Source organism: Coffea arabica, chromosome 2c, assembly GCF_036785885.1.
Source record: "Coffea arabica cultivar ET-39 chromosome 2c, Coffea Arabica ET-39 HiFi, whole genome shotgun sequence".
Classification (NCBI taxonomy): domain Eukaryota; kingdom Viridiplantae; phylum Streptophyta; class Magnoliopsida; order Gentianales; family Rubiaceae; genus Coffea; species Coffea arabica.
This window is the reverse complement of record NC_092312.1, coordinates 15,266,523-15,279,648: the sequence shown is the minus strand read 5'-3', so window position 1 is coordinate 15,279,648 and position 13,126 is coordinate 15,266,523. Positions and strand designations below refer to the sequence as shown.

Sequence of the window (13,126 nt, the reverse complement as noted above, 5' to 3'; positions counted from 1 at the left end):
CCAGTAGTCTTCCTCTTCCTCTTCCGTTCTTCTCATCCTCTCACAGCTTATCCGCTGTCTCCTTATTACCTTTTCCTAGAGAAGACAAAAACTCGGGAAAAGGAATCTTCTGTTAATTAGATAAAAGGAAAAGTAATGAACAGAAATTCTTAATCTAAGGTTGGACTTGAAATTCTTTATGTCACCTGCACCAACATGCAACATCCATCTCTCCTTTAGATTCATACCCAACGTTGCTAGCCCAGCTACCTACATACCCAAAACCCCAAAAATAAATAAATGAATTTGCTGGTGTAAAAAAAAAAAAAGGAAGGAGGATAAGAATAGTAGAGCCAGACAGGCAAGTTTTGAAAAAGAGAAGGGAAAAAAGAAACGAAATTGCTTTGAGGAATAATTAGACGGCTAAAAGAAAGAAGCAGCAGAAGAGAACTGCCGATGGATCTGCGTCCATGCAAAAAGTTTTCATTGAATGACGGTTCTCGTGAGATCAAGATCAGGCTAGCTGCTAATTTAAATTATGTCAATTTCCAACGTTACTTTGAGCAACTTATTCAACCAACTTGTTGTCTATTAGTACTAATTCTTTTGACTCCTCCTTTTTTGGTTGAAGAAATAACACGAAAAGACATGCAGGAATCAACTATTGATGGACCACATCACTTGCTCTCCGTGATTTCATCTCTACCCCATTAATTTCTGTATTAATTCCAAGAACTCCAAGACTATTACAGATAATAAAAGAAGCCAAAAAAAAAAAAAAAAAAAAAAGTGAGGAGGAGGAGGAAGAAGAAGCAGAAAGAATGGAATAGGAACGGAATTAAGGGCCGGCCGGGGTATAATGGGAGGAAGGCAGCGATTTTCAGATGGCGAATCAATCATCATTTCTATTGATGATACACTGTCTATCACAAAATGCTATGCACTGATCAATGATGAACATATCGTTAATTGTACAGACTCGGAGAAAACAAGAAAGATTTGTATTAAATACCACTGCGTCTTTCTCATCTCTCTCTCTCTCTCTTTTTTTTTTTACCCAGAAGAAGATTTTTAAAAATAAACTAAAAAATTTACTTCATCTCCAAGCTTCTGTAGTCCAAAACACTGCTGCCCTTTAAACCTAGAAAGTCATAGGCACCGCCAATGTTAAGGTTGCTGGTGCCAATAGCAGCACTATTATTATGGCAGGTGCAGTCTTTGCTGTTTTGTATTCCCAAGCTGCATGTAAAACACAAAGAAACTGCACTACTACCACTGGCAGTACGACGAGGGCCAGTAGCGCCGCTCATGTTCCCTCTGCCAAATCCTCCAGTCATCAGAAAGCCCTGATGATCGGAATATTGTTGCTGTTGCTGTTGGGATTGGTAAGGAGGGCTGATTCTGAGCTCAAGATTCAAATCAGGACAGCGCTCCCCACCTCCAATTCCAACGGGGCTTTTCTCCTCCTCTTTGCTTCCTCCGCTCGTACTATTACTAGTACTCCCGCAGCTCAGCAGCATCATCTTCCCCTGAACAACTTCATTGTTATTAGTATTATCTGTTGCACCAACGCCGCCGCCACTGCTAAAGGAAATAGTTCTGACTTCTGCTGCTGCTGGTGGTGCAGAAGCGGCGGCAGCAGCAGCAGATGGTTGTTCGCCACCGCTGATTGGGCGATGAGTAGTGGGATCTATACCTCGGCTCAAAAGCTTCCTTCTGATGTGGGTATTCCAATAATTCTTTATCTCGTTATCTGTCCTCCCCGGCAATCTTCCAGCTATAAGAGACCACCTACCGATAACAACACCCCCATCAGACATATGTATACACGCGCACACACATAGTTACATACATACGGATATAGCACACACGCTTTTCATCAGCTACCTCAAACTATACAAAACCATACATTTATTAGTAGTATCACTTCTATTTTTGTAATTTTATCACAAAGATCATGCTGAGAAATAAGCCTTGGGATAGATAACCAGCGGAGTAGCACAACTAGTGATAAGCTACCACTTACTTGTTGCCAAGGAGACCGTGGAGTTTAATAATGAGCTCATCTTCTTCTTCTGTGAAGTTGCCACGCTTGAGGTCAGGCCTTAAGTAATTGATCCATCGAAGGCGGCAACTCTTGCCGCAGCGAAGAAGTCCGGCGGCCTTGGGCAGTGATCGCCAGCAGCCTTCCCCATGCGCCCGAATATAAGCTATGAGTCGATCATCTTCTTCTTTGGTCCAGGCTCCTTTGTTAGTATGAGCTTTCTCACAGCAAGGGGACCTTCCCATTAAAACTACTGCTATCGACTATTAACTAACTAACTAACTAGTATGAATATTTCATACTACAAGAGATACAAGTCAAAAACTAGCAGCAGCAATATGCAGGACAGGCTGAAGGGCCGATGAAGCAACTGCCTGCAGGGTACCTCCCCCCTCCCTGATTGCTGATGCTTTCCTTTAATTTGTAGTGTGCTGCTTTACCTAATTCCCTCCTCCTCCTTGTATACGTACATAGGTATATATATGTATATGCATCTCTGTTATAATCTCTCTCTATTTTGGGGAACTGAACTGGATTTCTAATTGTTGTAGCCAAGCTAGGCCGAGGCAGTAGCAAGTACAGTAGTGCTGGAAGATGGGAACAAAATATTTGGTAGAATTAGCTATAGCCCTGGAGGGTGCTTAATTGAGCATCAACCATCAAGGCCGGCCTTTGGAGAAGCTGAGGTGGGGTTTATATAAGCTTTTGACTCTTGAGACGAGAGAGAGAGAGAGAGAGGAAAAGGGCGGAAGGCGTATTTAGTTTAGGCCTAGGAGTGGGGTGCAGTGGAGACCGCAGTTGAATTGCTTCTAGATGCGAGTTGGTGGGAGTGGCTGTTGGCCTCTCTAGTCTCTTGATGATATTGGCATCATCATTTATGTTTGTAGGATAATAATAATATAATAATAATAAGTGACATTTTTAACTACGGGTTAACTTCAGGTAGGTGTAAAGTAAGGCACTGCTCAATTCAAAGGTGTAATCTCCGCCTTTCTCTTTGTCTAAACTCCGCTTACAACACTACCAAGTCTGAACAACCCCTCCTTCGATTATTATTATCAGTGCAAATATGTAGATGAACATCCCCGATCGAGCCCTGTCCCAGCTCCCTCCCTATATCTTCCTCCTAACTCTTTAGTGTCTCTGCCTGCAGAATGGAAGTGATTACCTTCTCCCACCCACTTACAATATCCAACATACATATATAGTATGGTGAGGATCGAGGAAGACACCCAGTCAGTCCTATTAACTGTGTACGGGTCTCGCTCCTTCCACAATCTTAATCAAGAAAATTTTAATATAATTTGGAGTTTGCCTGCTTTTAAAGGAATCGGGTGCTGCTCTTTTTATAATATGTGTCGTTGAACAAACTCAGGCCAATTCGTGGGTATTTCATCACCATCGTCGCCTTCTTATTCTTTCGTTTCTTCTTTTCGAGAAAACCGACGTTGTTGGTTCAAAGAGCAAAATTCAATTCATGATTAACGATCGATCCATCAAAAAACATTAATAATAAATACTAGTACAGGCTTACTTCAGCTAAGAACTTGCCTGCCCTGCGTCTTTTGTAAACAAACACAAGCCAACCAAAGCATCCGCACATATTACCACTAGACTTAAAAAAGCACAAACCTTTGTATTACAACATGGTGGTATATTATAGTTTAGTCGGTTAGTTGTGGTGGGCACTCGGCCAAAGTATTGCCCAAATGCATGTGGCTGTACATTCTTACTCCTCCGGCAGTTGCTTCTGATGTTTATTCTATTGATGCTTCGGCAGACATAGGAAAGAAGAGGTTGATTATCTATACCGGGCATACAGGCTACCACATGTGTGTACGTTAGGGCTTCTAGAAGACTTGGAAGTTGGTTCAAGGTAAGATGCTAAAAGAAAAGGAGCGGAATTGGGAAAGAAATGAGTGTGGTTGTAGTTGTATGTGGGCTTTGGTTCACCTTCCACTTGCTCTTTTTTTTTTTTTCCTTCCCCAAACCTTGTGGTGCAAGTTTAGGCAGCGGTAGGGTTGGGAATTGGGATAGGAAGGTTGATTCATCATCTTCTTCAATTTTTTTCTTTTTGTTGTTGTTGTTGTTGTTGTTGTTGTTATACTTATACCCCTCTAGTTGGGCATTATTTGTTACCGGCCACCCACCACCACACATATGATAATTTCCTCACCCTTTTATTTATTCATCCCTTTTGCTCTATAGTCACCAAAACTACTCGTGCCGTGCCTATGAATCACGGTCCTTGCCGTAATCCTACCCATCAACTTGGCTTTGATGATTTGAGAGAGAAATGAAACGCCCACTTGTGCAATTTCATGTGTGCATTTATTTTACCAACCTTTTCACACTTTTTCGACTGTCCTGGTTCGAATGGCTCCACCTCTGACGTTGAACTGCGGCATGGTCTATCAGTTTATTTGGCGGGGATAATTATCTTCACTTTTGGACCCCAGACGAAACATCACATGTAAGCTTATCCGTATATTGGGCTTTGAACGATTAATTCGACCAGAGTATGGATAGCCATCCATGTCAAACTGATCATCAATTATAGACGAAAACATGGGGGGGAAAGAGCCCTTTTGGTTGTTTGTTTTGATAATTGAGAGTTGGTTGCATTCATCTAATTCTGCGCATTCAAATTCATGTGCCTGCGCTGCAACGAGACGGCACTGATCGCAGCATAGAGTTTGGTGGATTTAAAACTAGGTTTGGTGCCGTGCCACAGCATGATTTCCCATCACAGTTAAGATTACGTTTCGTGCACCCGCACCAAGACCAGACCCACCCCCCACCCCCCCGCCCCCAGAAAAAAAAAATCCCCAATCCAAGAGGGAGAGGGGTGGGGGACAAAATACTAGATGAGAAGGAAAATAAAAGCAGGAGGGGTTTTTATTCACTGGATTTGGTTGAGAAACTTGAGGGCATGGTTGATAGGAGTAGGCAATAATCCGGAATGGTAAGGTGATAGCCAACTCAGCAGCTCGTGGATGTCATGTGCTTAGGTAATAGTAGAAGAAGACTCGTGGGGATGTCCTAAAAGCCCTTACCTACCTCTTTGGTCTGTACTCCCCACCCCATGTGAGGCCCCTGATCTCAGCTACCTTGGCAAAAATACGGTCTGTGTCGACTGACCCACATTTGGCGCATAAAAGGTTGGTAATGAGTAATGACACCCTCCCCAAGTCCCATTTCTCAAGTTTTTCGCTAAATTATTGCTCCACGACACATCCGCACCCTCCCCTAATTAGCTACCTATACTTGTTCGCCTAATTGCACAAAATCAAATGTCGAAGGCACACATTAGCGTAATGATTTTGAAATGCATAGGGTATGGTTATTGGCTTGGATCTACTGCTCCTCGTTCCAATGTAAACATTTTTTTTAATTTATATACATCAATTCGTATAGTATAATTTTTTTTTTTTACAAAAACTTCAAAATAAAATTATAATCCAAAGTCGAGACCTAAAGAAGCACCCCAAAAAGTACTCGTTGTTTTAGAAATCATACTTGAACCACGACATGCATGGAATGAAGGAGAGCGAAGAGAAGGAAAAGGGTTGGAACAAACAGATTCACGTATGAATGAGCGTACCGATTAATCGACAGTATAAACCAAGCAAATGGCGCGCGGTGACCGACCCCAGGCAATGTTAGGTACAAACAAGTCTCAATTATTTGCACATGGAGCCTAGAGATAAATGGAAGTTCATTCGTGAACCAATAATTTGGTTTGTCCATAATATCAATCTCATGCAATTTGGGTAATGTAAAACAAGCAAGCCATCTTCGGAAAAGACCCCACACTCTCTCGTCAATTGTGGATTGCACGTCCTTGACAACTGAAAACAAGAGTGACGGTTTGGAAAGCCCACATATCATTCAACAGACAATTGAACAAGGACAATGATTTGCTAATTACTCACCCGAATTGTGTAATTCATTGAGTAGGTACCAGCAGCCTCATCATGTTATTTGAGCAAGGTAATATTATGTATCAATGTAAATTTAAAAAAAAAAAAAAAAAAAGTAAATACACGAGCATGCCGAGTGCCTTGCAGACATGAGCATTCTGACACGGTTCATGTTTGAATAAGATAAGATAAGATTTGAGTGTGTCAAAGATAAAGCAGCCAACCCATTACTTGATTTTTTTGCGGACTTCATACAGGTAACTGAGAACCACAACTGCAGCAGCAACAGCAACTCCAACAGCACTTTGAACCAATATGGTGCTGTCCTTCACGGTCGCCTTAGAGCCAGAGGAATGTGGAGTAAACCCCAGTTCAGACAGTTTCTTGTGCGATACAGCATAATCTCTGAAGAAGGCATCCTCATCCTGCATATCGCCAAAACACTCAGGCAAGGTGCGTGACCATGCTAAAACCAAATAGAATAATGAGCAAACAAAAACACCATAATCAACTTCAATGCCCTTCCAAAGCAGAAACCCAGCAACAGCCGCACCGGCCATTGGCATTATTAAATCATCACTTACACGGATACATGTAAATTGACATCCTATTCAAGAGTAAGAGACAGCATTTTCATTGGGCATAAAACTAAAACAAGAATGATCCATTGATGTCCTATTCATTAGACGTTCAAGTTCACAGTCAACGAAATTACCAGCTCGTTCAATAATGTTAAGATGCACATAAATCAATCGTTAAATAACCTGCTCGCTTTTTCATGATGAAATGAATCATACAGATGTTAAAGTACAAGAAACTGCTAGAGCAAATTGAACCCAGAGTGCCAACCATAATACAAAGGCTACATGGAAAGTATAGACACCATAAACTGTGACAATTTACTCATGATTGATCATTGTTAAATAAGATTGAAACTGAATCAGAGAAAATAGTGTCAATTGATCCACTCACAATCCTTGTGTCAAAATTGCCTTGTGGCAGTAGCTTGCGTGGAACATAAAGAAGTTTGGCAGCTACACATTGATTTTTGTTACCTCAACAACATAGATAATATAGCAGCTGTACTTCAAAATTATTACTCTGGTTTAAATTACAAATCACTACATTGGGGTTTGAAAAATTCTATAACTAGAAGGACAACTTAACTCCCATGTGATTTTAATTGGAAAACAAATTATTAGAAGACGCAAATCGCTTCAAAACTGCAGGCAGGAAAAAGATATCAATACGTAGAGCAGGCCCTTGAACTAATTTGTTTTTCATCTATAATTTGTTCAATGAGCTTCAAAAACTACCAATTAAACCATTAACCAGGTATACCATTAATATTAGTGATAACTTTGCTTTTTAGAAAATCAACTATTGAAAAAGAACAATGAAGGCTCCTGAAAAATCAATATTCAGGTCCTTAAAAGATTGAGCTCATGCAGTCTTCAACCAACATCAATGTTTTGCAAATTGGACCGGACCGGCTGATTCGACCGGTCAAACTGCAAACCGGCCATGGCACCGGTCCAGTTCACTAGCAAGACCTGGCAAGCAATTGAACCAGTCAAAAACTTTTGAGCCAGTTCATACTATATATTTTTTTTAAAAATTTTAAAGCCATCCAATTCACAAAAAAAAAAAATTTCAAAAATTAAAAAAAAAAAATGTTTTGAACCAGGTTGAACTGTGAATCGGAAGCTCATCCGCTTCACTTAATGGTCCAGGTTTAAAAGCACTGACCAACATATGACACTTTTCAAGAGTTCAATAAAAAATCCAGATAGCATCACCCACTGTTACTTGCACCAATTAATGAGAGGCAGTAGAACTATAGGGTTTTTCTTTAGTCTAAATAGGTTAAATATCCCACACTACCTTAGCATAAAGCTCAACTAAACGGCGAAATTCAGGATCTTCCAGAAGAGCTATATCTGTTGGAAGTTTTAGCAGCCCATCACTTTCTCCTTTAAGCAGCTCCCTGAAAACAGAATAGTAATAACAAGCTAAATTGCAGCTAACAAGAAAAAGTAAATAGGTTCATCTACTGAAAAGAAAATTAGATGGTTCTTACACAAAATATGAATTATCAAATTTTAGTGGCTCCTTGGTCCATGGGCCATCAAATCCTGATCTCTCTGGATGTGCCCTCCCCTAAAAGACAACATCATAATGACCATTTTGTCAGTAAAATGTCAGCAAAAGAGATTTAAGTTCGTAAACTATGTTAAGCAATATAAATTACCAGTGTGTGGCCACCTGACAGGGCCACAATATCTTTGTCAGACAAACCCATCCTATAGAAAACATCCCTCAGATGTGGTACACCTATTATCAACAAATCAAAGTACAAGTTTTACAAATCCAAACTGCTAAATATTATAAGACTCATCATCGAAATATCTGTTCAAAATAAGCTGCCACTCAAATGTCTTGCTCCGCCAGATAGGAAGAGCAGAAGAAAGCATAGGCCACATAAATTCCATCGTAAACAGCTTAGTTAGAAAAGAGGAAAAATCTAGAAACTGCAAAAATACTATATGGCCCATATTAAAATGAAAGTGATATGTCACAATGCAATAATGATAACCAGAATTTGGAGAAGAACAAGATGTCAAGAGTACCGAAAAAAAATAACTGCATAATCCATTATTTACTTAATATTCTTTTTCCCCCTTTCCCTTTTAGAATGGGGTGACCAGTAGAATAAGCTATCTTTCTCAAATTCAACATATGGATTTTACCATCAAAATTTCTGGGGTCTAAGATAATAGATTAAAGCAACTATCAGGAATTCAGCTGCATCTACTGAAAATGCTATTTAAGAATTAGCTTCGAGAAATTACGCATCCAGATTTAAGTACTTTGGCCAAGTTGCAGTCGTAAATTTTCTGTTCAATGCTTGCGTAAAACAGGCAGCTGCAAGAAGCATGTGTAACACTCCTAAAAGTCAATTTTGATAATTATCCCACTATTCAGAATTATCAAGTAACCACAATCTTCCTGAGTGACAAGCTACCATAGTATCTCCTAGTTTCCATCATATAAAGCATGAAACAAAATATGTTTGACTGCCAATAGTAGGATTCAATTAGTATAAAAAATAATAAAACTTTGAGCAATAGTGTAGTCATTACAATTGGAAAGGCTATTTACGATTAGAAGCAGTACGGTGCAGAACAAGTCTATTAAAAGAAAATCTGGTTTCTGGGTAGCAAGCTAATTATGTGCTCTGAAATCAAGAGACAAGTGGTAAACATGCCAAAGAAGCGAGTGGAATAAATTGGTAAAATATAATTGTCAGGAAAAAAATGCATGCATCTATCAACCTTTATTAGCATCAGGCAGTCTCCCCTCTTTTGGAGAAATCATTGAATCCTGCAGGGGTAAATGAAGTTGCTTAAACATCCTATTGTATAGATTATGACATAAAGATGAAAAAATAGATTTCTCTTCCTGATAGGTGATGAAGGTACCTTTCTACCAGCAACAAAATCAATGGTGGGGCCACCAGTAACTTCAACAGCAACAACACCTGCAAGCTACACAAAGAATTGGTTGATTAGAATGAGCTAGTTTGATGAGTTACCTCCTATTCAACACATAACTGACCTACTTCAATATGCAACACAAGCCTAAATACAATACCCCTGCTAGCTGGAAAAATCATTTTCAGTACACAAATCTTTCCAGACAAAGAACACCAGAACTGAAACATCAAAGAGCTAGAAAGAATGTGAAAGGTCCCTTGAAATTAAAGTAAATATACAGCTCTAGATCATCGAACATCCACAAGAAACTATATCCATCATTAAGACTTATTCTAAAGGTGTGTGTTTGAAAAGCCAAATTTAGTAACCAACCATTGTCCTAACTAATGAAGAGATATTCTAATCCCAATCCAGACACATCATCTGATTTTGTATCACAAATAACGATGACATGAGGGTTATGCCTCTGCTCTTTGTTATTCAAGTGAAGCAGAATATCTTTGTGTCAGTTACTGTCAAAGAATGCACAACTCAATGCTGAAGAGAATCAGCAAATCACACCTGAACTTCCATCTCAATGAATAAGTCTCACAGAAAATAATCAATTATCAATAGCTTATGGCTCAGCTAAAAAATTACCTCCTTTTGGATGCTTGTTTTCTGAGGTGTTTCTAAAACAATTTTTCTGTAGCATCTTAATTAGCAAATGTGTATGTGAGATACAAAGGTGGTTGGAAAACATGTTTGAAGTTTGTCAAAAACTTGTTTCTAAAAGATGGGTCTAGAAACACAGATTTGTTCTTTACTTTGTCTTGGGCACTTATAAATATTGAACATAGGTGGTGAGGGTTCTCTTCTTTGTTGCTCTTTGCTCTAATGGAGTTGTGATTTTTTTTCCCTATCTCTTTTACAATGCCAGAAAATAAGGTATTTTGACCTAAAAATTAAGAAAGTTCATAGCTGCAGTCTTTCACAAGTAAGATGGATTTTTACGACTCAACTGAGATCATTATTTTTCCAGAATCCATGCAGTTTTAGCAATTACTACAGAAATGTGCCCCATTTAGTTGATATAGATGCTAACATTTTCCTTCTCCAATATTGACAACAGAATATATACTGGAAAAGATTGCGTGATACTGCACCAAATTCACTTTTTCATCATTCCTCTCCATGAGTAACAAATGAAATTTTAAAAGAAAATTATAGATAATCACCTGGTAAAGGTCCGCATAAGTAATCTTTGGATGCCGAGACTTCACTTCTTCTGTGACCAGGAAAAGAAAGGTCCCAATTATAAATGAAACAGAAATTTAATCTCAAGAACATTACAAAGAACACCCCTATATGCCACCCTTCCCAACACATCCCTCCAAAGAAAGGACGAGGGAAAGAAGTTCAGCTTGTGTACTGATGAAACGCATCACTGAAATCAATTTATATATCTGGATATAGTATTTGCCTCCTCCTCTTCGTTTCACTTCATTACCTGTACATTGCTGAAAGATTTACGCTGTACAGGCAGGTTTAACCCAAATTCGAAGACAATCGAAAGCACAAGTAGAAATAAGAACTATCAAAGCTAGAGTTGGCAGCTCCTAATCAAACTTTCATGTTACAATCAGTAAAATTACCAATTGAAAATCCGAAACCCGGATGCACAATCACTAACCGATGATAAATCAGATTATTAGCACCAATGAGTCGACGAGCTGAGCTAACAAGACTAAAAAAAAATGGTAGATGATGGAGATGAAAAGCAGACAAATACAGCACGCGAAGCCTTTCTATTTTGATCTTCAATTTTTTTAAAAATAATTAATTCTTCCACTAGTAGAGCAAGGAGCAGGATATTAAACCAATATACAAAACCAAAACAAGAAGCAAGGAAAGAAAGAAGATAGGAATTACCACAAAAATTGAGAGCAATTCTCAAGCCACTATTAGCGGAGTGAGAGTACTCTTCCTCGTTCCGAATAGAACCGTTTGGACCTCCAGTTTTGGTGTTGACATCATAAGTTCCTGCATCGTGCCATCTACAACGCAAAACAACATAGAAAAATGGAGATGCCTTTCAATTACCCTTAACAAAATAATTCTACTAACAAAAGAAGCAGTACAAATACAGAGGAACGGGAGAGGGAGAGAGAGGCGTACGCCAGGCGAAGCATGATAGGAGCGCAGTTCTTGCTGGAGATAAGAGCGCGAAGGTCACGACGAGCCTTGTCGACTTCTTTCAGGTACTCCGCATCCACCACAAACGCCTTCGCCATCTCCGCTCAATTACCTTCTCCTCTCCGACGGATCAACCAATTTGTTATCCGATAAGGTTTTTCTTTTCTACTTTTTTTTTTAACTGCATGACACACTAAAATGCCAACGAATGTTGACTGCCTATTCCGCTGCCGCCACGGCTTCCTGATGGATTGCTGATGACGTAAAAAAAGAGAGAGAGAGAGGGAGAGACGCAAGTAAAATTTTACTGTTTTTTAATTAGCTGTTTTTTTTAATATTTTTAAAAAATTTTATTAGCTGTTTTTAGGTGTTTTTAAAAAAATTTGCTGTAATAATATATATAAAAAAATTTTAAAATATTTGATATATTATATAAATAAAATATTTTGTAACTTATTATATATTAGTGTAGTATTATATTTAAAAAACTTGTTTTTGAAAAAATAATCCGAACAAACAAAAAATGAGGCACAAATCAGAATTGAGATTTTATTTGAGTGGTTCCCTTTACCCACTCCCCACCTTTCCAAATGGATATGGGAAAAAGTTGCAATTATATATTTATATGGTCTAGTCATAGTCTTCAGAGTATTCAATTTCAACCAATTTGGTTCGGGCAAAATAAATTTAGTCCTTAAAATTTGGACCTAAAAAATTGTTAGTCCCTAAAATATTTGATTTTGATCAAATTTGTGCCTTATGTTGCATAGGAGGAGGAAGAAAATCATTAAGAAAAGATTAAACATAATACATAAAGATCATAAAAATTAATTAAAAATTATGAACTGTGAAAATTGATAACAAATGTAAAAATATGTGTCATTTTTTTTTTTGTGTTTTACTTTAGTTTTCTGCACATAGAAATTTGGAACATCGGTTTTCTGCATATCATCCACTAAAAAATTTATGCAAATAAGTTTTACAACTTGCAAATCACTTTAATAAGTGTACCATAACTAGATTATTTCTACACTAAGATGATAAATTGCATTCGCGGCTAATATTATACAAGTTATGTGGAAATTAAATTACTTAATGTATTTTTATGAAACGAAGCATGCGCACAAAATTTAATTCAACTCATTAATAAATTTGCAAATTCTACCGGTTGTCCTTATTTATCCAAAATTGAATACCTTACGCTGTCAATTTATTTGAATTTTGACAATTTTGTAATATTTATAGGATGTTTTTGTATTGCATTTGTAATATTTGCCCTTGCTTTATACTTTTTTATGAACTTTCCTTAAATCTTTATGCAACTTTATAAATCAACTTGGTCAAAATTAAATAATTTAGGGAAAACAAAAATACCAGTTACCACTGTGCATGTTCTCCACAAGAGAATAATAAATACTAGTAGTAGCTTGGAAGAGAGGTAACGTCGAACCAGTAAGTTTTCTCCGAGGGAAAACAAAAAAACAAAAAACAGACAGCATAGTCTCGGC

The 13,126-nt window shown here is 38.1% G+C and overlaps 2 protein-coding genes across 2 annotated transcripts; both read right to left on the bottom strand.

Moving 5' to 3' along the window:
- Positions 1-856: 856 nt before the first annotated feature.
- LOC113726252 (myb-related protein 308-like) lies at positions 857-2,430 on the bottom strand. Its single transcript, XM_072074524.1, has 2 exons — positions 2,006-2,430; positions 857-1,770 (listed from the first exon to the last, which is right to left on the bottom strand). The coding sequence occupies exons 1-2, from the start codon at positions 2,266-2,268 to the stop codon at positions 1,071-1,073; spliced, it is 963 nt and encodes a 320-aa protein (XP_071930625.1). The 5' UTR covers positions 2,269-2,430; the 3' UTR covers positions 857-1,070.
- A 3,509-nt stretch (positions 2,431-5,939) lies between these two features.
- Positions 5,940-11,830, bottom strand: LOC113726253 (L-ascorbate peroxidase 3-like). The gene is made up of 9 exons (XM_072074525.1): positions 11,601-11,830; positions 11,355-11,479; positions 10,661-10,710; positions 9,429-9,494; positions 9,282-9,330; positions 8,198-8,280; positions 8,027-8,106; positions 7,831-7,933; positions 5,940-6,371 (listed from the first exon to the last, which is right to left on the bottom strand). The coding sequence occupies exons 1-9, from the start codon at positions 11,714-11,716 to the stop codon at positions 6,174-6,176; spliced, it is 870 nt and encodes a 289-aa protein (XP_071930626.1). The 5' UTR covers positions 11,717-11,830; the 3' UTR covers positions 5,940-6,173.
- Positions 11,831-13,126: the final 1,296 nt, after the last annotated feature.